The sequence below is a fragment of the Phanerochaete carnosa genome (assembly GCF_000300595.1).
Source record: "Phanerochaete carnosa HHB-10118-sp unplaced genomic scaffold PHACAscaffold_3, whole genome shotgun sequence".
Taxonomy (NCBI): domain Eukaryota; kingdom Fungi; phylum Basidiomycota; class Agaricomycetes; order Polyporales; family Phanerochaetaceae; genus Phanerochaete; species Phanerochaete carnosa.
Window position 1 is genome coordinate 2792390 of NW_006767630.1, and position 21046 is coordinate 2813435.

The 21046-nt window shown below is 53.3% G+C and overlaps 10 protein-coding genes across 10 annotated transcripts in view; 3 read left to right on the top strand and 7 right to left on the bottom strand.

Annotated features, from left to right (window-relative positions):
- Nucleotides 1-143, bottom strand: part of PHACADRAFT_182667 (uncharacterized protein) — a 1475-nt gene extending 1332 nt beyond the window's left edge. Inside the window, exon 1 of the mRNA XM_007393570.1 lies at nucleotides 35-143. Within this exon, the coding sequence (XP_007393632.1) occupies nucleotides 35-86 (52 nt within the window). The 5' untranslated portion in view covers nucleotides 87-143. The remainder of the gene's footprint in view (nucleotides 1-34) is intronic.
- Nucleotides 144-609: 466 nt separating this feature from the next.
- PHACADRAFT_140136 (uncharacterized protein) lies at nucleotides 610-3142 on the bottom strand. Its single transcript, XM_007393571.1, has 5 exons — nucleotides 2632-3142; nucleotides 2514-2579; nucleotides 2402-2462; nucleotides 1775-2350; nucleotides 610-1710 (listed from the first exon to the last, which is right to left on the bottom strand). Exons 1-5 carry the CDS (start codon nucleotides 2789-2791, stop codon nucleotides 843-845), a joined length of 1731 nt encoding a protein of 576 aa, XP_007393633.1. The 5' UTR covers nucleotides 2792-3142; the 3' UTR covers nucleotides 610-842.
- Nucleotides 3143-3297: 155 nt separating this feature from the next.
- Nucleotides 3298-4243, top strand: PHACADRAFT_252535 (uncharacterized protein). Its single transcript, XM_007393572.1, has 4 exons — nucleotides 3298-3427; nucleotides 3499-3522; nucleotides 3581-3730; nucleotides 3783-4243. The coding sequence occupies exons 1-4, from the start codon at nucleotides 3308-3310 to the stop codon at nucleotides 4176-4178; spliced, it is 690 nt and encodes a 229-aa protein (XP_007393634.1). The 5' UTR covers nucleotides 3298-3307; the 3' UTR covers nucleotides 4179-4243.
- Nucleotides 4244-4275: 32 nt separating this feature from the next.
- On the bottom strand, nucleotides 4276-6235 carry PHACADRAFT_252537 (glycoside hydrolase family 79 protein). The gene is made up of 10 exons (XM_007393573.1): nucleotides 6083-6235; nucleotides 6001-6026; nucleotides 5886-5940; nucleotides 5807-5832; nucleotides 5599-5753; nucleotides 5463-5542; nucleotides 5170-5412; nucleotides 4974-5118; nucleotides 4817-4923; nucleotides 4276-4769 (listed from the first exon to the last, which is right to left on the bottom strand). Exons 1-10 carry the CDS (start codon nucleotides 6215-6217, stop codon nucleotides 4287-4289), a joined length of 1455 nt encoding a protein of 484 aa, XP_007393635.1. The 5' UTR covers nucleotides 6218-6235; the 3' UTR covers nucleotides 4276-4286.
- A 528-nt stretch (nucleotides 6236-6763) lies between these two features.
- PHACADRAFT_252539 (uncharacterized protein) lies at nucleotides 6764-7656 on the top strand. Its single transcript, XM_007393574.1, has 2 exons — nucleotides 6764-7371; nucleotides 7433-7656. The coding sequence occupies exon 1, from the start codon at nucleotides 6778-6780 to the stop codon at nucleotides 7363-7365; it is 588 nt and encodes a 195-aa protein (XP_007393636.1). The 5' UTR covers nucleotides 6764-6777; the 3' UTR covers nucleotides 7366-7371; nucleotides 7433-7656.
- Nucleotides 7657-8024: 368 nt separating this feature from the next.
- Nucleotides 8025-9315, bottom strand: PHACADRAFT_117170 (uncharacterized protein). Its single transcript, XM_007393575.1, has 4 exons — nucleotides 9106-9315; nucleotides 9002-9042; nucleotides 8774-8940; nucleotides 8025-8714 (listed from the first exon to the last, which is right to left on the bottom strand). Exons 1-4 carry the CDS (start codon nucleotides 9265-9267, stop codon nucleotides 8188-8190), a joined length of 897 nt encoding a protein of 298 aa, XP_007393637.1. The 5' UTR covers nucleotides 9268-9315; the 3' UTR covers nucleotides 8025-8187.
- A 197-nt stretch (nucleotides 9316-9512) lies between these two features.
- Nucleotides 9513-10881, bottom strand: PHACADRAFT_182671 (uncharacterized protein). The gene is made up of 5 exons (XM_007393576.1): nucleotides 10321-10881; nucleotides 10234-10267; nucleotides 9993-10178; nucleotides 9846-9941; nucleotides 9513-9793 (listed from the first exon to the last, which is right to left on the bottom strand). Exons 1-5 carry the CDS (start codon nucleotides 10686-10688, stop codon nucleotides 9695-9697), a joined length of 783 nt encoding a protein of 260 aa, XP_007393638.1. The 5' UTR covers nucleotides 10689-10881; the 3' UTR covers nucleotides 9513-9694.
- A 377-nt stretch (nucleotides 10882-11258) lies between these two features.
- Nucleotides 11259-13385, bottom strand: PHACADRAFT_159420 (uncharacterized protein; the record flags this gene model as incomplete). The annotated part of the gene is made up of 11 exons (XM_007393577.1): nucleotides 11259-11312; nucleotides 11369-11715; nucleotides 11766-12094; nucleotides 12154-12327; nucleotides 12381-12453; nucleotides 12510-12527; nucleotides 12583-12764; nucleotides 12819-12917; nucleotides 12969-12995; nucleotides 13046-13109; nucleotides 13163-13385. 11 exons carry the CDS (start codon nucleotides 13383-13385, stop codon nucleotides 11259-11261), a joined length of 1590 nt encoding a protein of 529 aa, XP_007393639.1.
- A 942-nt stretch (nucleotides 13386-14327) lies between these two features.
- PHACADRAFT_193443 (uncharacterized protein) lies at nucleotides 14328-18129 on the top strand (the record flags this gene model as incomplete). Its single annotated transcript, XM_007393578.1, has 13 exons — nucleotides 14328-14373; nucleotides 14446-14758; nucleotides 14815-15234; nucleotides 15294-15385; nucleotides 15443-15493; nucleotides 15567-15656; nucleotides 15714-15884; nucleotides 15938-16305; nucleotides 16362-16690; nucleotides 16741-16825; nucleotides 16881-16947; nucleotides 17003-17054; nucleotides 17121-18129. 13 exons carry the CDS (start codon nucleotides 14328-14330, stop codon nucleotides 18127-18129), a joined length of 3093 nt encoding a protein of 1030 aa, XP_007393640.1.
- Nucleotides 18130-18341: 212 nt separating this feature from the next.
- Nucleotides 18342-20520, bottom strand: PHACADRAFT_252546 (uncharacterized protein). Its single transcript, XM_007393579.1, has 7 exons — nucleotides 20431-20520; nucleotides 20269-20372; nucleotides 20061-20215; nucleotides 19881-20007; nucleotides 19506-19829; nucleotides 18969-19453; nucleotides 18342-18916 (listed from the first exon to the last, which is right to left on the bottom strand). Exons 1-7 carry the CDS (start codon nucleotides 20494-20496, stop codon nucleotides 18516-18518), a joined length of 1662 nt encoding a protein of 553 aa, XP_007393641.1. The 5' UTR covers nucleotides 20497-20520; the 3' UTR covers nucleotides 18342-18515.
- Between the last annotated feature and the right edge of the window lie 526 nt (nucleotides 20521-21046).

The window sequence follows — 21046 nt, forward strand, 5'->3', positions numbered from 1 at the left end:
ATCGACGGAAGCCTGAGGTTAGATGACGACTTACTACCAGAGCCAGCGGGCGAAGTGGGGAAGAAGTGAGAAGAGTAGACAGTCATAGTGTTAAGAATGCGAATAAGAAAGAATTAACTGTAATGTCGCAGAAGGTATCTTTGACCAGCAAAGATGATGGGTAGACGAGTTGAAGATGTTCTGAGGTTCTCTCGCTCCCTGCGATGGATTTATGGATTTCTTGACGTTGGTCTTGTTGACGAGCACAACAAGTGGCGGAACGACCTGTTGCGCTCGTTTGTTTGTCGGTGGGCGCCGCTGTAGGACGTTCCGCCGACGGTTTGTCCCGCAAAGGCAGGCGCAAGACAACTACAGAGGTTACATACTCTGCGCCGTCGCCGTTGAGAGGACATCCGGGATGTGAAACGTCGGAAGCGAGAGCAAGGGGGTCGGGATGTGCGGGTATTTGGAAGTGGGCGGGGGTGATGATCGGCAGCGGGCGCTTAAGGTGTCGGCCTACCGTGTTTGGCAGGTATTCAGGATTGGGATCGAGCCCGGCTTAGGTGCGACGGCTTATGAGGACTCTTTGGGCTCGTCGACACATCTAATTAAAAGCACACAGTAAGAACTGGGATGATGTGTCTTTGCAAGAGTGTCAGAAAAACAGTGCACATGTGGTGTGGCTTGGGTGTAGCCATTGCGGATACATTCACGCTACCAGAAGTGCTAAAGATGCTAAATACGAATATCTACTGTTCAACGTTCAACGGTCGTAGGGTGCGCCAGTTAAGGTATGGTACAAATCTTACAGATGATAAAGATACATGACAATTGCTGTGAAGAAAGGCAGTAAGAAAATGGAACTAGTCATCGTCATCATCTATGTTTGGGCATTTAACGCTAACAATTTTAGCGTTAACCCTCGAGCCAGGATCCCCAAACTGTAATCGCTTTCGCCTTGGCCTCGGAATGGCCTCTTCGTCGTCATCGTCCTCTTCATCGTCGTCTTCGTCTTCGTCTTCATCCCAGTCGTCTTCGTTATCCCAGACATCGTCTACGCCAGAGTCGGTCGAGTTGTTAAGGACGAGCGCGGTCAGCTTCCGCCCGTACAAGCATCCAGTGTCGAGTCCCATGCTCCAACGCTTGATATCCAAGCCCCGTGTCGCGGCATGGCCGTATACGACTGTCGCAGGATGGCATGGCAGCTCGTAGCCCCTTGGCTCCGAACGCGTGGCCGCTTCGACGTCATAGCCCTTGCAAGCGTTCATCTCCTCGTTCCAGAGTTTGCTCCACGGCGTGCCCTTGTCTCCCTCGCGCGTCACTTTGTGCTTCTTCTTCGTGACACTGCGCATGTTGAGAACGACCCAGGGGTCGCGGTTCTGCGGGATGTCGCTGAGGATTGCGGCCTCCTGCAGCCGGCGCAGGTCTTCAATGGCGCTAGTGTCAGAATCGCGTGAGGGCTTGAACGCGGCAAAAGAATTCTTGGCGGATTCTTGTGGAAGTAGATGGGCCTGTAGTCTTGATAGAAGAACTGTGTCGCCCTCATCTGCGCCACCGAAAACTCGCCGGGTAAATGCAGGAGCGTGAGCGAGAGGTTGATTACGGTCCGTTGGAGGCAGACGGGGATCTGAGGGTAGAAGACCTGCATGAACGACGAAAAAATGTATATGCGGCACGTGAAGGACGAGGGGAAGCGACATCAGGTAATCTGCCTGTTCCTGCGTCATATCCCTGTTGTCACAGCGATACTCGTGAGTGGCTGAATTGATTTCTGATGAGAATAATATGCATATACCTGGCCAGCCAGTAGTGATCTCCAAACATCCTCCATTGCTGCTTCTCCCTGCCTTTGCCAGGCAAAGGTATACGCTTCCACCACTCTGCTCTCCAAGTACCCTGTGCCCGCTTTCGGGCAACATCTGTATATTCCTCGGGGTCTGCGCCGTCCTCTGCTCTTGCAATTGCCCATTCGGCCTCGAGGAGCTGGAGGAACTCGCGTCCTGTTGAAACCGGTGGAACACTGTCACTAGCATCCGCAGCAGACTGAGTGAAGAACTGCTTGAGGAAAGATGACAGATGACAGTCAAATGCGATGAGTCGCGTGGAAGGGAGGAAGCGAGGTGTCTGCGAGGCTGCGTGAGGGTCAAGGGTAAGTCCTTCGAACCACGCCCGCCACGCGCGCCATTGGACGATCATCTGGTCGTGGTTTCCGCGCACCGGGAACATTCTCTCCACGCCGTTGCGCATGTGGTGCTCGGTAAGGAAGCTTAGCACTGAGAGAGAAGAGGAATGCGACGACTTTGCCAGAAGGTCGCCGGCGAAAAAGATTGTGTCGTGACTTGGGTCATAATCTAGCTGCTTTAAAAGCCGACTTTGAGGATAGTTAGTAGGTAGTGTACCGGGAGGTTGTAGTGGAACATACTGTAACGAGTCATTCATTCCATGAACGTCTCCTATGAATATTATCCGACCGTGAAGATCTCCTGTCCGGTGCATGAGGCGTATGCATAAAATTCACCGTCGAAGGAACATACTAAGGTCGACATGGTCCCTGGTGAGCACACGAGTTAATGTATTAATCCTATCAAAATCCGGGAAATCTGTAGGGGATTCGGTTCAGTGAATGCCACACGGTCAAAGCACAATACTCACTATATTGCGGACGCTTCTTTTTGTAGGGTAGCTCTACACGGTTGAAGAGTCCAAGGATTAGAAATACAGAGAGGAAGACGGCGAGGGCTGTGTAGGACGCAAGAGCTGCGAGGGTCGGCCTTGTCTTATTGCGTCTTCGAGGGGCTGAATACCAAGACATGACGTCTGCAGTATCGAGACACTGTCGTCTAGTGAACGCTCGATGACCTGAGGAGAGGTGAATTGCGAGCAAGTATATGCTTGTAAGAGTGGAAGGGAAAAGAGAGGAGTTAAGGAAGGGTAGCGACCGTCTGTGCGTAAGTAGGTGGAGCCGTGACAGTGGTGGTCCTCGAAATATAACCGCGCAAGTCGCGGTCGTCTAGTCTAAAGGAGCTTGTCTAGAAGGTGCATGTGAGGTGTCCCAGGGCGGGATGCCCGTGCGTTCGCAAAAAAAGCCGAAGTCCGTCCTGGGCAAACTGCGAGGCGGGCTGGCAGCGGAAGGAAGACAGACAGTCGTGGAGAACGCAGAGCCGCGGCCAGAAGGTCGTCCTCCGAGAGGCTGATCATATCGTGTACTTAGATCGGAGTTATCTAATCTAATCCCTCCGTTATCTTTACCGATCGCGCCCTCCGGCATATTTCCTCTATCCTCCCACATACGGACCTTGCTGCGTGCGTCGAGGGTAGTTAGGTTACAATGTCAGCGCAAAAGGTATACACGGCCTTTTTCTATGGTACCCTGCTCCATCCTGCAATCCTCAGGAGGGTCATAGGACACCAGGGTGCCGATCTCGAGATCTGCCCTGCCCTCTTACTGGTGAGTTACACATGTCTAAAGATCGTCATTTCTCCATCCGTGACCGTCTATCACCCTTACGACTGCTTCAGGAACACACCAGACATAAAGTTCAAGTAAGATTCTCGTTAGCCGCGGCACTCGTGCTAGTTGATGACCCGCTTGCTCCCGTAGCATGCAGACTACCCAGGCCTCATATCCTACAAGAAGAGTCGCCAACTTCTTGGAAAGGAGCTCCCGCCGAAGGATCGCGCAGTCCGCGGGACGCTCGTGAGTGGACTTAACATCAACGATATCCGTCTGCTCGACACATTCGAAGGCGATGTTCGTACACTCCTTCATACACCGAATCCTGCTTGATTCGATCGCTTTACAGGAGTACGTACGTGCAAAGGTTTCCGTGCACCCGCTCGGTCCCTTCGGTTCTCTCGAGTCTGCTGCAAAAGACTCGGCTATAGTCCCTACGACTCCTCCGCCACTCTCCTCCGAGTTCGTCGCCAACCTGCCCAGCACGCACCCCGCAATCGAGGCAAGCACCTATATCTGGATACAGCCCATCAGTGAACTGAGTCCTGACATTTGGGACTACGCGGAGTTTGTGCGGGATAACGCGTGGAAGTGGGTTGGCTCAAGCCCCACCGCACAGGAGAACGATTATTATTTGGAGGTTGATCGGAGAAGGGAGATGGATGGACATATCGAAAGGCACGAGATCGTCACCGTGGGCGAGGAGCAAGAGAAGAGGGTCGTGGTAGAGATCAACGACAATTAGAGCATCTGGAGGTTGTAGGATATACGGTTTGGATATTTGGATGTATCGTAGAGGTCACCACTTGTGTAGACGTACAGGGATGAATGGAATGTCTGGATTTATACGCGTTCAGAAAAACACCAGGACAGCTTCACTCCCCTTGATTGCGACTTTCCCGCCATCCAGCTGCTCAATATTCTCATCACCACTTGCAGTCCCATTCGTGTAGCTCTGTCCCGCCCACGTCGCGGTGTCGGAATCCTTCGAGTCAAGCCCGGGCGCCGTCATTCTTTTCACCCTCGCCTGGGTCCCATTTCTTGTCCACGCGGTCAAGTCTACCTGAACTTCGCCCGCGCTCTGGCTCGTGCTTACGTTACGTATTGCTAAGTTGAGGAGCGCCAGCCGCGCTGGGCCGTCGTGCATGGCTCGGACGGCGGGGTCCCATATCGCGTAGGCGGCAAGGTTTAGCAGCCCTTCAGGGGAAGGAAGAAGCGCAAGTTGGGACTGGGTCGACGGACCTACGGCTTCTGCTATGAGCAGGTAGGCGACGAAGGAAGGTGAAGCTCGCGCAGAGCCGTAACGATCGGTCGGGATCGGGTACCAGAGATCGTACTAACACCAAATTCAGTGGCATGCAATTGATGTTGAGAAAGGCGTACCCAGGAAAATCCGGGGCTGTTCGCCTGGACGCTGCTCTGGAAAACTAGAGTCGCTCCTTGATGGAGGTACATCCTCGATATGTTTAGCGCGGCTCCGTACAGGATCGCTAGTATACATCAGTATGCTCCAAAAATCGCAACAGGAATAGATACCCACTGTCTGCTAACCATAGAGCTTGGCCAAACGTGTCGGTCACGTTCTCCTTACCGGAACATGATACGGAGCTGAACTCCCCGACGACGAAATCTTTGCCGCGACTCTTTGCAGCAGCAATCTGTGGCTTCCAGAGATCGAGGTATGCCTACGGGGGTACAATAAGGACTGACATAGTTAAAAGTTAGGGAAGGCTCACAGTGATGTTCTGATGGTTAATCAAGTTTGGCAGAGTAGCAATAGCATTTCGCACCGGATCGCAGGTCGAATACTGGTACGTATGCTGAGCGAACAGCTCAATTACGCGGGTTGTGTCCACGCCTTCGTTGATAATATCGACAGTAGTCATTAATGCCGAGGGTGTAGGATCATCGGCAAAGCCTCCAGCTTGGAATATGTGAGGGGGGAGAGACAGATTGCGGGAGAGAACAGAGGTCCATCCCTACAGAGTATAATGAGGGTACGCAGGCATAGATGCTCTTCACGACTCACCAGGAACTGCGCAGTGTAGTCGGACGAGGCCCATCCGGAAGGCCTGGAACTGCCAGCGTAGTGGTCTGCTTCGTTACCGACTGGCGCTCCCCAATGTCAGAAGCTTGATGTCGTTTGAAGTGATCAGAAGACCCACGCTCTATAGCACGGATTCTATCCCAGCCAATGTACTCAACAGCGGCCGCTATTTCGTCTCTCGCTATCAAGATCGTGTCATTGCCCATGTTGACAGTGACGACAAACTTCGTCGAATTGGGGAACACTAGCAGAGACTCGTAGAGGGCCGGACCGCTGTAACGAACTGATTACGCCGCTCAGTTCTCGGTAAAGTATCAAAAGCTCACAAAGTAGTGCGATAAATACCACCAGACTGCGGATATTTAGGACTAAGCACCAAGACAATTAAGCAAGGATTCGTCTTACAGAGCTTTCGTCCAGTACAAGGGCAGGTGCGTCCGGTGAAAAGATGGTGCTGTCACTAACCAGGGGCACAAAAGTGTGTCAAAAATGCCACGCCATGGAGCCTTTTGATACATACACCGTGATGCCTCCTGGACGCACGTCCTGCGGAACCGAGGTTATAGCCCATCGTAGGCTGAGTTCGAGTAAATCATACCTACCGGACCAACACCAGTACGTTCTACAAGACGCTGCATCAGCTCTTTCGTTAACAAGTTCGGGTCCGTCTTGTTCCCGCCAAACGCAGTCAGGTAAGAGAACTCTATAGATAATGAGGCCAGCCGGGGATCCAACATTTGCGAAGCATTGCTAGGCGGTGAGGCGATCTGGGGGAAGCCAACGGCCTGAGGAGTACTTGCAGTCCATACTGTACAAGCACAGGCCAGGCATATCAACAAAGTCGCGAGTAACATGAAGGACGAGTACAGGATGGCCAGAGTTCGTTCGATGATACGGATCGTCGCTCACGATCCACAGCATTTAACGAAATCCGGTCGCAGAGAACCTACGAGGTTATGCCTTGTGTCAGTCAGCGGCCCGCGCAGCAGACAATGTGTGGTGGTAGGCATACAACCATTGAGCACATGTGAGCAGGGTCTGAATCGAGAAGAGCTGTCAGATGACTTGAGGATGTTCTGGAGCATTAGGTCGATAGCACAGGGCGTTTACACAGTGGTGTATTACAACCTTAGCTGCTGTAGCAACTGCTGTAAGCCCCCGAACATTGTACTAGGCACTTTCGTGTGCCGGTCGACGTCGGCGCAACATCGAGCGGGCGCAAGTAGCATGCTGCAGACGCCCACTAGAGAAGCGTCTGAAGATTTCTGCGTTTCCCACGACGCGCTTGCAAGCTACCATGTTATCTGGACCCTCTCTGCTGGCACTGCGAGCAGCCAAACCAGAACTTCATCTCCCAGCCATCCGCCAGTCCGTCCGCCATGCCGGTGGCGTAGCCTGGCGCGAGCAGGCTGTTTCCGACCCCCGCGTCGAGATCATCCGGCGCACGCTCTACCCTTCGAACCTACGCAACCGCGAAAGCCCGACAGGCCTATGGAGGCCCAGTGTCGGACGCCGCCTCCAGCGCGCGATTCCCTCCGTTCAAGCACATGAGACCATCGAGCGGGCGTGGTTCCTGCATAAGCGTCACATTCGCAAGGCACGCGAGGCGGAGCTGAAGAGGAAGTTCGAATCCATGAAGGGCGCGATGGACGCACTTCGTGAGCTCGACACCCGGTTATACACCGAGGCGAACAAGGAGGAAGACCCGAGGCAGAGGAGTCCGGCCGAGTTGGAGGCCCTCAAGAACATCAAAGGTGCGGAGAAGAGGGCGTTAGAGTCGAGGATACGAGGGCTGTTCCCAAGAGAGCTTCGGATCCCGGCAGACACGCCTCCGAGGGATGGGTGGAACCACAACTGGAGCCCTATCCTTCGTCCGTTTCATTGAGACTTTGTGAGCCTTATATCCTCTTATTGGGATGCCACCCATTTGACTTTGGTCATTATTCAATCAGTGCTGCCGCTTTACGGTCTTACGCGCTGTCTAGGAAGACAGTTTCACTGTCTTAGCACTCATTGCTTGTGCCTACGGACACAAAACGGTGCGGGCCCGCCCCTACTGGAGCACGAATACTCCTTTCTCTCTGACCCTCGCTTCAACCTCCATCACTTTGCTCTGCACCCTGTTATAATGCTGAATATCCCAGCGCTGTTACTTGGTCATCCAATCATGATGTCGTCTTGCAGGCTATCATGGACGTTTGAACTTGAATACGTGTGTTGCTTCTCTTTCTTTGGATCACGGCTCGCGTCGCGAGAGCGAGAAGCCCAACATTCGGCTCTTGAAGGGAGTACTAGTCTCTATGATCTGACACGGTCTTCAATGTTTCATTGACAGAGCCCGGCCTTGAATCATGCCGCCCATCCAATACTATGGCTACAACGAGGTTTCCCACTGCTCGACGAGCTCGTCAGCGTCTTCGACATTTTTCGATGAGAGACGCCGGCGCCACCATGCTGGCGCCTAGTCTGGTCTCAGCGGACAATGGCAGGAAGGCTGTACTCACTGCTAAAAAAATATCTCACACACTTGACATCCAGGATATTTTGCTCTTCCTTTCCTATAATCTATTTGCCATAATCAGGACTCCGTCCGCGAAGTCAGTTCACTTCCAACACTATCTACAAGCGTGTTAATTCCCCGTCTAGTACTATCGTATTCACTATTTGACGACTTTAAGCAGAAAATTTCTCTACCGCGGAGATATCCTCATAACCTGGTCACCGACCAAACCAGGTGATAGTTCTTAACAACCTCCTTGACCGCGGGGTCGTTCCTCACGCGTTCGACCAAATGCGTCTCAACCTTAACCTGGCCCGGCCGAAACACCTGCGTCTCCCAGAGCTCCTTCCAGCTCTGCGGGTCGTGGCAGAACATGTGGATCCCGTGCGAGTTCTTGCGCTCGCGCAAGCCCTTCTGCGGTAGCCCGCCGTGCGCGCCAAAGATGATGCTCCCTGGCTCGGGGGAGAGCAGGGGCGCGATGCGGCGGGCGAGCTCGAGCTGCTTCTCTTCTGGAAAGAGGTGAAAGAACGCGGAGGTATGGATTGCGGAGAGCCGGCCGACAAGGGGCGTGAGCGCCTCAAGCTCGTTGAGGGGAGAAAGCGGCTCCGTGGGCGGCTCCGTGGGGATGGGAGAGGGGGCGAGATACCTGTCATCGAAGGCATCAGCAGGGATGAACGGCACTGGGAACGTCTCTGGGGTCGTCTTGAAGAGCCTGTGCCCCATTTCCCAGAATTCTAAGAATAGACTTGGTAAGTTTCATGCAGCGCACAGCACAAACATGTTTGTGGCATACCAGGGTGCAGATCCGATGCTATGGCCTGGTTCACGGGAAATCCGTCGGCAACAGCTTTCCTAACATCGTTGCCCACGCAGCACGCGAGGTCAAGGAACAGAGCGCCCAGGCGCTCTTTCCCAAGCTTGAGGAGGTGCTGGTATGCGGGAAAGCGGGAGATTTTCAGCCTGAAGATAAAGGATAATATGAGTCGAGGCTTCCTCTCATGCGAAGACGATTGGATCTGACCTTGCGAACCCGAATGCACGAATACAATGGTATGGGTGGACCTGAAATACCGCGCCCGTGACCTCAGATGAACACAAGCCACAGAAGAAATGTCGGACACGTACGGTGTATATCTCAGCTTGCACTGAGAGAACATGTTTCTTGAGCTCTTCTGGATCATTGATACCCGTCGCAGAACTGAGAAATTCGTAGTCTTCCGCTTCCAAGCGATACATGCTCTCGTCGAGAGGCACCGGGGCGCCGTCGGTTTGGTGTGTGTAGGACATTGTAGCCAGTAGTACAGACGTCTCTGGGTGGTTGCTCCCCACACGCTGACATGCTGCTTTATATGTTTCGAGTGAGTACTTTCACACTCCGGCATAACTCCTTATCTGTCGGCGCGGGGACATTGTGCGAGACGGCACGGCACGAGGGCTGAGACAAAATTTGTACTGGGCGTGTATAACGATATCGATGTGACCTGGCCCTAATCATGACACGGGTGACAAATCTGGGGAAGCTGCACCCACTTGAAAGGTTGCGTCAACCGGATTCATTGATCAGACGCAGCAGTCCGGGCCGCCATGCACTGCTTCAGGAGCTAACAATAATCAAAGAGGACTAATCTACTACTCTACATATACGCACGCTTGCAAAGTATAATCATTAACTTGCGCAACCTAAGAGTTCGAGGGGCCAGCCCTCGGCAAGCATTCACGACTTTTTGTTCCAGAGCTTTTCCATAGCCTCGAAGAGCGTTCCGGTAGGTGTTACACAGGTGCCAAATTCAGTCTCGCCAGATGAAAAGACCGTCTTGAGAATATGTCAATGTCGCTATTGTAATCTCGGCACGATGACCACATACCGATGATGTATCAGTCGCGTTCACCCGTACGCAACGTAAGTTAGGATATGTCACCATGAGAGTTGAGCCAGTGCGCACGGCGCGAACTTCATCAAACTGGAAGGATAGTTAGCATATGCTGCCGTGCTTAGGCGCAAATGACCGCACCGAGGTTCCATCCGGTAGAGGAATAATTTGGCTGTACTGCTTCTCTTTCCGCTCTCGGACTAGTGCGTCATCTTCGCGCTTCTCGGTGATCTTCACTCGACGCCACGCCACGATGATTTTGTTGCCTTTGAAGCTGACGTGCATGTCTTGCTTGCCAACATCGGTCATATCAAATGTCGACACAATCTGTATGCATATTAGTCCGTCATTGCTGCTGATGCTGCAGAACAGCGAGGCGTACCAATTTGCCGTCAGGTGACAGCCCGAACTCCGCACTAGCCGAATGTCAGATCCCTACGTGCGGACATAATACCGCGAAGCATCGTACCTGTTCTTTCGTCGTAGTCTCGGCGGCGGTGACGATGATGTGGTCGGTGCCCTCTCGATGGGCAACACACCCTCCAACGACTCGACCTTGCTAGGTAGACTAGCTAGGACCTTAGCCTTCCGCTCAAGTACCTGCTCCCATAGCGCCTCGATTGCCTCTCGGCTCTTCTCATCTGCCGATAATGGTGGTATTTCGGGTATGTCAGGGAGAGCTGGCTCTACCTCACGAGAATGGAGTGTCGGTGACTGCGTCGGTGTCGACACCTCAAGGGAGTCTCGTGGAGCAAAAGCCTTCTCGATGAGGTTGTCATAGACTGCCCAAGACTCGCGGACGGGCCTGCTCGTTCTCGACGGGGTCGTAAGTGGCATGAAGAAGTCGAGCTTCAGGATATGAAGGAGCGTCTAGATGACTGCAAAAGCGGGAAAGGTTATCTGCATTGAGTCTTGTGTTTTTATAACCGATCGCTAGGTGTGTTGTTGTCTGCCTGCCGGCTTCTGCATGGCACAGGCAAGGCATGCTCCATTTGATGCGTCAACCGCTGTGGATGCCGGGGGGGGGGGGTAAGAGGGGCATTTGAGCCACAGTTCTCAAGGCCTCAAGCTTAAGAAGTAGTCTTAACCGGAGCAAGACAGAGTGGACTTACAGGGTGTAAGCAAGAGGTGTAGACATGCTAGAGGGACTAGAGCGCGACGCAACAAACGGTTTGATCGGTTAGCGCTCGCACGGTATCCAAATTCTGTATCCCGAGTCTGGCTTCGTTTTACATAACACTCAGTAGCGAGTTCGTACTTAGGCACCCCGACAGGATAGGGATATTCCAGCGGCGACCATTCTCACGAAGAATTAATGTATACTACACTTATCATACATACATTCGATACGTATTCGTACAGTCGTAACGATTAGTATGAATGCTATATCTCCCGTCACATGAGACTTTACAGCACATAGCGGAAGTCCCGGTTTTCAATGTCCGTAAGATCCAGGAATTCCTGTTACAAGTATCAACATCCTCCTGTTTCTCGTGGAAACAAACGAACAAACGCACCTTGGACACTTTCTTCTCAATCTTCTTCCCGTCAGGAGTGGTAATCTCAACATAGACGTCATCATATCTATCGTCGACGGGCTCAGCGTCGCGGCGTCGGTTCTCGCGCGCGAGCAGCCAGCGGATGATGAGCATGAGTATCGGACAGACAACGTAGGAGATGCCGATGATCGTCCACGGGATATGGTTCCGCGGCTGGTACTTTGCCTGCCACATGAACGGCGCCGCGGCGTTGCCGACACAGTACGCGATGAGCATGATTGCATTGACTGTGACACGCTTCGTGTGCCCTGCGGTGACGCTCGAGAGCCAGGAGAGCGAGAGAACGAAGCCTGTTGTGCCGACACCTGATGGGTATGTCAGCATCTACGTGCCACGCGACTGCGTTTGAACTCACCAGTAAGCCACTGTCCGAACAGCAAACCGACCTTGTCCGACCACGGTAATAGGTTGACCAGCAGCACGCCCAGTAAATTGGGAATAAAGAACACTGCTCCGACGTATGCGCGTGAGTCTTTGAATTTTGCTGCGATAGTCACGCCCACGTAGATGGTGACAATCTCGATCATGCCATCGACGCAGCCAAGGAGTGTCGTCTGGAGCGCCGTGAAACCGAAGGATGAGACGATGATCTGGCGCTGGTTCGTCAGACTGTTCGGGATGTTATCCACCGCACTGAAAAGCGCGAAGAGCCAGGTCTTTGGGTCAAGCAGAGCTTCGCGAACCCTGGCGCAATCCGAGGTTGTGAATCTAAGTGACGCGGCAGGAAACTATGAGTGGCTTACTGCTCAAGCTTGAAGTGCTTGTTCTCGACACCGGTTTGGTTTCCTTTGATGCGCTGCACAGCCTTGGCACGTTCGTCCGGTGTGAGAAACCAGGCATTTGTGGGCGAGTCAGGGAAGAAGAACCAGTACGCGATCGCATTACAAAGCGTAATGCTACCGGTGATGACCATTAGCCTGCCGACAAAGTCAAGATTCCGGCAGAAGAATAGATGTGGAAGGGAACGGACCACTGCCACGGCTCAAATTTCGGGGTGCTGATGTGTAGAGCACCAAAGCTAATGAATCCGGAAATAATTTGAGCTGCGAACAGCAAATTAATATACAATGAGAACATTGCCCATTCGCAAAATGCATACCAGTGCCGTTCATCAAGACTAGTGTTCAGGGCTGCTCAGTGACGTGAGAAGGCATTCAGGACGAAAAACTCACACCAATAGCCGACACGTAGCGTCTGTTCCGTGCGGGTGTAGAACATAGAGCTCACGATCATAAAGCCCGCAGTGATGGAACCCTCGCACATGCCGAGGATAAGGCGAACGACGAACAAACTCGCGAAGCTTTTGCAAGCCGCGTGGCTACACAAGGCAACGGCCCATACAAAAATGTTGATGCTGCAAAGCGAGTGTTAGCTTTGTGAGCTCTGCGAAGAGACAACCTTGCTGTACCTCATCCATTTGCCGACAGGGAATCGCTGCAAAGCAAGGTTTTGCGGATACTCGAAGACAAGGTAGCTCAGATAGAAAATCGTGCCGAGCCAGTTGTATCTAGTATCAACCCGTTAGCATGCTGCATCTGTGAGTATGACGTGTACGCACTGATTGGTCGTCAGGTGAGCTGCTTGTCTGTGTTGATAATCAGTCGTGGTTATACCGAGCTCACGAGAGCAGCCTACCTGATGCCCAGGATTGCGGAGCTGCCGAGAGTGGTCTTATCCATAAATTGGACCCAGTAGAGCACTGTGACCTAACTGAGCAGGTGTATGTGCGGTCGCAATGCAGTGGATACCTACTGCACATCATGGGAAGGATATGCCAGTCAATCTTTTTCCTGATTCGCGCTCCCTCAGCCGGATCAAGATCAAAGTCTTGACCAGCGACGAGCTGGGCGGCCGTATCAACTTGATCGTTGGTGAAGGCAACATGGTGGGGTGGGAGCTCAGAGACAGCGACCCCTGAAACTCCGTCCTTGATGTCGACCTTCTCGTCGTACGAACCAGACCCTCGTGAGCTCATCTCTACAACGTCGGCCTCTAGTGGAGTGTAACCTCGCCAGCGGCGGTAGAAGAAGGAGAGGGGAGAGAGAGAGGCCAGGCTGGGGATGAGGCGGTGGTGCCTGATGATCCTCTGCATGACCGAAAGTCCGCAATTGAGTTTATATAGGATGGCAGGTTCTTTCCGCGAGGGCATCAGGGGTGGAGAAGATTGAAGATGGAAGACTGTATTTCCAGAACTGTCAAAGGCGAAGCGATAAGACGTGCTCCGGAGAGGCCGGAACGTCTGGGCTGTGGGCGAAGGATGAACGAAGTTTTACGAAGTCTCAATGACTTTGCAATGTTGCGCTATCTCTGAAATCTCCTCGTGTACTGGGACACACTAGTGGCTTCGGGAACAGCGAAATCGAAATCGCAAGAGGAGTTAGAATGTTTACATGCTCACATATGGACCAAGGGTGGAAGTCAAGGCAGATGACTGACCGAACGGGATGTCCACGCTCACGATGCTGAGAAGCTGATGAGGCAGTTTGCCTCGCGCGCATCAGCGCTCAAAGTACGGAGCAATCCTTTGAGATGGCGCTGACCGGTGTGAAGCCGACGACAGCAGTTGGTAAGTTAAATGAGGTTCGAGATTAGCGACGTTAGCTGCTAGGCTAGAGTGGGGCCTGACGATCTGTCTGGAGATCCATGTCAATGTATCTGTATCCAAGACCGCAGCGAAGAGGGCTGAACTTTGCAAGCCAGTAGCACTGGATTGGAAAGAATTCAAAGCCGATACGAAGTTCGCAAAATTGGCTAGACTTTGCGTACTGGAAATCCGTCTGCCGAGAGAGAGGAGGTATATTCAAGTTGAATACTTGAAACCACAGCGCGGGACGCTCCATTGATGGGATGCGATCACGTGATTCGACGCGAACGCGGTTGCGGTGCGTTGGCGCCCTAGTGTAGACTTACGCAGACGATGTCAATCGCTCACCTTGACGGGCTCAACGAAGTCCAACTCAGAGGTTGGTTCGCTGTAGAGAAAATACTCTCAAGACTAAACCATGCATTTACATTCCCCGGCTAACTCATGACAGCCGCCCAGCACCCGCCGCACGTACCTCTCCAAATCCTAGCGGGGCCTGGCAGCGGCAAGACGAAAGTTCTCACCTCCCGTATCGTCCATCTCATCAATGTGCATGCAATATCTGCTTCGAATATATGCGCTGTAACGTTCACCAACAAGGCTGCGCTGGAGATGCGCACGCGCCTCGGGAGGATGCTGGATAAGGAGCATGTCCGGCAGATCAAGATGGGGACTTTTCATGCACTCTGCGCACAATTTTTGAGGAGGTATGCTACGCTTGTGGGTATAAGTGGGAATTTTACGGTATGCGATGCGGATGAGAGGTGTGTGTGCCTCGGTTTTCCGAAGCGGGCGTAGTATGCTGATGCCGAGTGGGTAGCAAGAAGATCGTAGGCAAGATGCTGAAAGAGCCGGACTTGAAGGAGTTCCTGAAGAGATGCTCGATTACACTGAGCGAAGGGACAATCTCGTCCCGCATATCACAAGCCAAGGCCAAAGGCCTCTCTCCACACGACCTTCTGGACTCATTTCACGCCTCCTCCCATACCTCATCCAAGGGCAAAGTAAAGGAAAAGTCCTTTTTTGCCCTCACAACGGAGCATTTGGAACATGAGCTCAAATCGTGCAATATCAAGGAAACAATCGATTTCGTGGTGGCGAATCTATATGCAAACTATGAGCTCATCCTAAGAGACCACAATGCCCTCGACTTCGATGACCTGCTCGTATATGGTGTGCGTCTCTTCTCTGAAAATCCACAAGTCGGGCGCTGGTGTACGCATGTTCTCGTCGATGAGTTGTACGTCATCTTTTTAGCGGTGTCAGGCGGTGCTACAGGCACTAACAGATGATACATAGCCAGGATACCAACAATGTCCAATATGAACTCATGCGAAGCCTTGCTGCGGCCAGTCGTAGCATCACTGTTGTCGGTGACCCGGACCAGTCCAGTGCGTCTTCAGTCTGTTCCGCACGAAGAAAGGAGCATCCACTGACGACACGCTTAGTCTACGGCTGGCGCTCTGCCGAAGTCGAAAATCTTGCAAAAATGCGTCGTGGTATGTTTGCTCGTCGCATGCACATGGGTATATGCGGGTTGCTGACACCACCAATTATCCTCCTACAAAATAGACTTTGCGGCGACTCAGCAAATCTTTCTCGAAGACAATTACCGGAGTACCGGTTCTATCCTGGCAGTAAGCGTGGCAATCGTTGCGCAGGGTACGCATATGAACATAATCCCACCTGGATCGTGCTCACCAGAAGCATCATCGACAGACAAATCCCGCATCCAGAAGACACTGCATGCAACGCATCCACAAGGGCCCCAGCCAACGCTACATTGTTTTCCTTCTGACCGGGTGGAGTCTAGTGCAATCGCGGGCGAAATCAAGCGTGTTGTCGCGCATATGGGTGGAACACTTGGATACGATGACTGCGCCATCCTTCGTGCGTGATTTGCCCGATTACAACGTTCTTCCTTGTTTCTGACATACATCTAGTACGATACAACTCCCTTTCTCGCGTATTTGAGAGTGCCTTCCGCAAAGAGGGTGTCCCAACACGCATCCTCGGCGGGCAACGTTTCTTCGAGCGCGCTGAAGTCAAGGACGTACTTGCATACCTCCAGATCGTGGATAACCCTGCGTATGCACCCGCATTTGCGAGGGTGATAAACGTGCCGCAGCGTGGCATCGGCCAGAAGACCATCGCGGAGCTTCTGACTGTCGCAGGCAAGAAAGGGTTGTCACCGCTCGAGGTCGTGGAGCGCATACATGGAGGGCGCATACCTGACATCAAGCCGCCTATCAAACGCAAGGTCGCTGAGTTCGTGCATGTTTTGAAGGACATGCGTAAGCTCGCGCTAAAGGTATGCCGACCTCCTATATTACGCTCGCTTGAGTGTAGTGTTAAGTCTCAGCGTAGGGATTATCTCCTGCAAACTTGATCCGTCGCTTCCTTGATCTCGTGCAATACCAAGAATACCTTGAGAAGACGCAGGAGGATGCTGATAGCCGGTGGCGAAACGTGCAGGAGCTCATAACTTTTGCGAGCGAGATGGAGAGCGAACTCGGCGCCCAGAGCTTCGATGTCGATGTTGAGGATACGAAAGCGGCACAGGAAGACGACTACTGGCAAGACCGAGAAGAGGACGAATACGACGATGAAGAGCTTGATGATCTGGGATTTGCTGAGGTTAAACCTAGAGATGATAAGCAGGCGAGAAAGGGTACGGAGAGTAGAGATGCTGCGGCGTAAGTAGCCATGTTATGTTCTTCGCCGACCATTGCTCAGGCAGCCTCAGGAACACACCCCTTCGTGCCTTCCTGCAAGCGTCGATGCTATCCACGGACACAGGTCAATCTAGCGAAGACGACAAGGATAAGCAGGTGCGCGGTCATCGCCCGAATGTACACCCAGAGGTTGACAATACATCCTGTGTAGAAAGTCACCATCACGACTTGTCATGCGGCCAAGGGACTCGAATGGCCCGTTGTCTTCATCCCCGTTGGTGCGTACTACACCTATTTCTCGAGCTTGTAGGTCTGATGACGTGCATGTCCCAGTCGAGGAAGGTGTGTTCCCGTCTGCGCGTGCAGAGGACCCAGAGGAGGAACGGTGGGTCGCTCTTATGACCCTCTTGGTCCGTGACATACCATGCACTTCTGACTTCTCGAAACCTAGCCGTCTACTCTACGTTGCATGCACGCGCGCCCAAGCTCTCCTGTATCTCACTCACGCATCTTCGCGCATGATGGCTGGCGAGACGGTATCGAAACGGCTCTCAGAGTTCGTCAGCGTACTCCCTGGCGTCCCTCCGCCCGTTGGCATTCCAGACTCTGCGGCTTTATTCTCGAGTAGTCCGCCAGAACTATCGAAAGCGGAGATCACGACGCTCGCGAAAGTGCTGCACAGGGCGACCCCGGACGCTGCAGAGGTACAGAAGAGAGTAGCGGAGCTTAATCGAGTGGGAAAGTCCTCGTTTTGGACTGCCGATCCAGAATCCACCTACAACACCGGCTTCTCTTCTGCAGCTTCCTGGAATAAAGGCACACCTGTACACCGGTCGTATCAGGCCGAGTGTCCTTCGCCGGACGCCCCGACATTCGTCTCTGCAAAGACGATGTCCTTCAAGCCGCCGTCTCGACCAGTTTACCGGCATGCTCAACCCGCGCGGCCGCTCTCGCCCTCGAAAGAACTGAACGCGTTATCGCCTAGTGCTATATCTACGTTCCCTATGGTCAATGATCGGGGCGAAAAACCGATATCAGAGAATGCGGCGCCGAGAGGAAGAGCAAAGGCGGCGAAGGAGCCGTCAGGGGGGCCAAAACAGCCATCCATCGAGTCATTCGTGCAACGCAAGGAGACGGGCGTAGTTCGGCCGATGTCAAAAACCGTAGCTGGAGTCCTGGTATCCATGGCTCGCTCTGCGCCCAAGGTCCCTTCTACAGCCTCACGGCCTACACATGCCCGATCTCCATCTCCGTCTCAGGTTAAGCCAGCGGTCCCTGCATTAACTTCTTCCGGTTCGAGCAGCCCTGCTCTGCCTTCCGCCCCCGAAAAGTCGCCATCAACGGCTCAGCAGTCCCAGCAGCCGACCGGAGCTGCTGCAAGCAAGCGGCGCTTGGGGATGGGACGGGCGACGGGTGGTTATCCGAACAAGAAGTTTAAGGCTCCTGCTAGCGGAGCCTAGTCATCCGGTCCATTTATGATATCCGCGGATATATGATACCTGTGTCCTCACCCTGCCTAACGATTTTTTACTTGGAGGATTGAGGTTTAGACGAAATGTAACATTCCCGGAGATACACAGCTCTCCAATTCGCCTGCGCGCGCTCGGGGAGATAGTTTGGGATCCATTCTTCGCACTTTTCGGTTGCGTATACCAGTGGCGGCTCAGTGCATATCGAATCGTATTGCGCTCCGTTTGGAGTTCTCGGCACGTGTGGAAGGTACAAGCGGGGTAGTGATGTGGAAAAGCTCAAAATTCAAAGGTGATATACAGTACACTACGAGTACGAGAAAAGGAACAGTCGTGAAAGGGAACGCGTATCATCTCCACCGTGGATAGAGAAGGCTTCACACCTTCTCATCCTTATCGTAACTATCAACATCCCGCTTTTCGTGATCGTCGTCGTACACAGTAAGGCCGAGAGACCTCTCGATCTCGGCTTGACGCTGCAGGTCGGCCGCGGCGAGCCCAACGCTGCCAAAGACCTCGTCCATCTCCTCGAGACCGAGGCCCTTGGTTTCGGGGACGAAGAAGAGGATGAAGAGGCCACCGAGAAATGAGAATGTGCCGAAGAAGACGAAGGTGCCGAAGCCAAGGTGCTTTATCATGGACGGCGTCACCTGGCCGACGATGAAGTTATTCATCCAGTTGGATGACGCGGCGATAGAGACACCCTTGCCACGGATTGAGAGTGGCCAAATTTCTGCGACGAGAATCCAAGCGCAAGGACCCCAACTGTAGCCGAAGGCTGCAAAAGGCATTAGCCATGAGAATGAGATAGCATCGTGTGGAAGACTCACCCATAGCGAAGACCCAGACAAGCGCGCATGCAGCCCAGCCTTCACTCCTGTGCGCGGCCCAATCCTTGTGGAACAGGCCGGTGAGAATGGCGATAATAATGTGACAGGCGGCCATGATGAAGGCTCCGGAGACGAGGATGGGCTTGCGACCCGTATTATCGACCCAGATCACGGCAGGGATCGTCGCGAGGAACATGACGATACCGACGACACCAGTTGCGAGTAAGGAAAGCGTGTTGCCAGTGAGACCGAGCTCTTGGAAGATCGTAGGTGCGTAGTAAAGAATGGCATTGACACCGGTCCATTGTTGGAAGAACATCGTCAATGTACCAATGGCCGTGCGGAAGAGCAAGGTGCGTGTGGTGACAAGGCTGAGATAGTCGAAAAAGGCGAGCTTGAAGTTGGAGGAGAACGAGCCATCTTGCCAGTGAGGGTACTTGATAGCACTCGTCTGTTTCTCGAACAAGTACTGGGCCTTGATCTCCCTGATGGCGCTGTCAGCATTGCCTCTCACGTGACGAAAGCGGGTACACGTACAAGAACTCGATTTGCACGATATCTGAGTCTTGGGGAAGGCTGCGAACGTGGCTAAGCACAGTCAAGGCTTCGTCATCGCGCCCATTGTTCACGAGCCAACGTGGCGAGAACGGCATGAACATAATCCCAACACCAAGAATGATGGCAGGCACGAGCTGTAGGGCCAATGGGATACGCCAGGCGGCCTCGCTCTGGCCTTCTCCAGTACCGCCAATGAAGTTGGTACCGTAGTCGATCCAGAAGGACACCATGATTCCGAAAGTGATGGCAAGCTGCTGCAGAGCGACCAGACTTCCACGAACCTCGGGTGGTGCGAGCTCGGCACTGCAAACATTTCGTCAGATTTGTGTGCGAAGCACGTAGTCAGAGACGTACTTGTAGAGGGGAACAGCCATACTGAGGGATCCAACACCGAGACCAGTTACGAAACGACCACCGAAAATGGACGAGGGGTGGAATGCGGATGTCTGGACGATGACACCGACGCAGAAGACGCAGACGGCTGCGTAGAGCAGGGTGAGTGCGCAAACCCATTGGGCAAACTACCTGACTTACCAAGCACAATCGTGTACTTTCTTGACAATTTGTCGGCGAGGTAGCCAGTGCAAAGCACGCCGAACCATGCACCAAGCTCGAGGACAGATACAAGCCACCCTTCGGTGTTAGGGTCTGAGACTGCGGTTCCCATGCGGTTGTCAAAATTCTTCATGCTAAATGCGCATTAGGAATGTCCTTCACGGTCCGTTGTGTGAGACGAGCTTACTCCAAGACACCAGAGAAGACACCCTGATTATAACCATAAAGCAAGCCACCTAGCGAGGCGAACACGGCAATGAGGAACACCCGCGCATTATGCATCAACCCCGCCTGTGAGCGTAGCGTATGAGTACCTCAACGGCCACAACGCCGACGACATGATACTCACCCATCCGGACTTGCCCTGGAGGGCCTTTCGACGGCTGGAAGCTGCGGCAACGGGACCACCTGCCATGACTTAGCTGCGGTAGAGGGGAGGGATGGAAGTCAGCTCAATCTCTGCGCACTGATGTCCTTTATACGAGAGTTTTTCCGATCGTCTGCGCGGGAGAGAGTTTAGCGGGCGGTCGAATGGGTCGCGTTTGCCAGGAACATCTGAGAACCCCACACCGTGCCAAGGATGCTTAGTTCCCCAGATGGGGAACATGGCGACTCCGCACATCTGAGATAAGAACGGCTGATGGAATGATTCTGCTCACCCCTCAACTGCCCCCGAAGGTGCGTGCAAGACAAAGACAGAACGTCATATGCTGTGCCCTCGCCCTTGTGCGGCTGCTCTGCTTCTTGATATGCCTCTTGAGCCTGGACGTGAGTCGTGCAGCCAGTGCGCACCTCAAGGCATGATAGCCTAGCCTCAGTATTAGCGATCTTGACATATGCCGTGGCCGTCTAGAGCTGTCCTTGTGGGAATTAAAGCGTCAGATTGCGCAAACGGTCCCCGCTGACCGCCCTCCATCGGCCCTTGGGAAAGAATTTTTCGCGGATCCATCGTTTACACGTCCTCG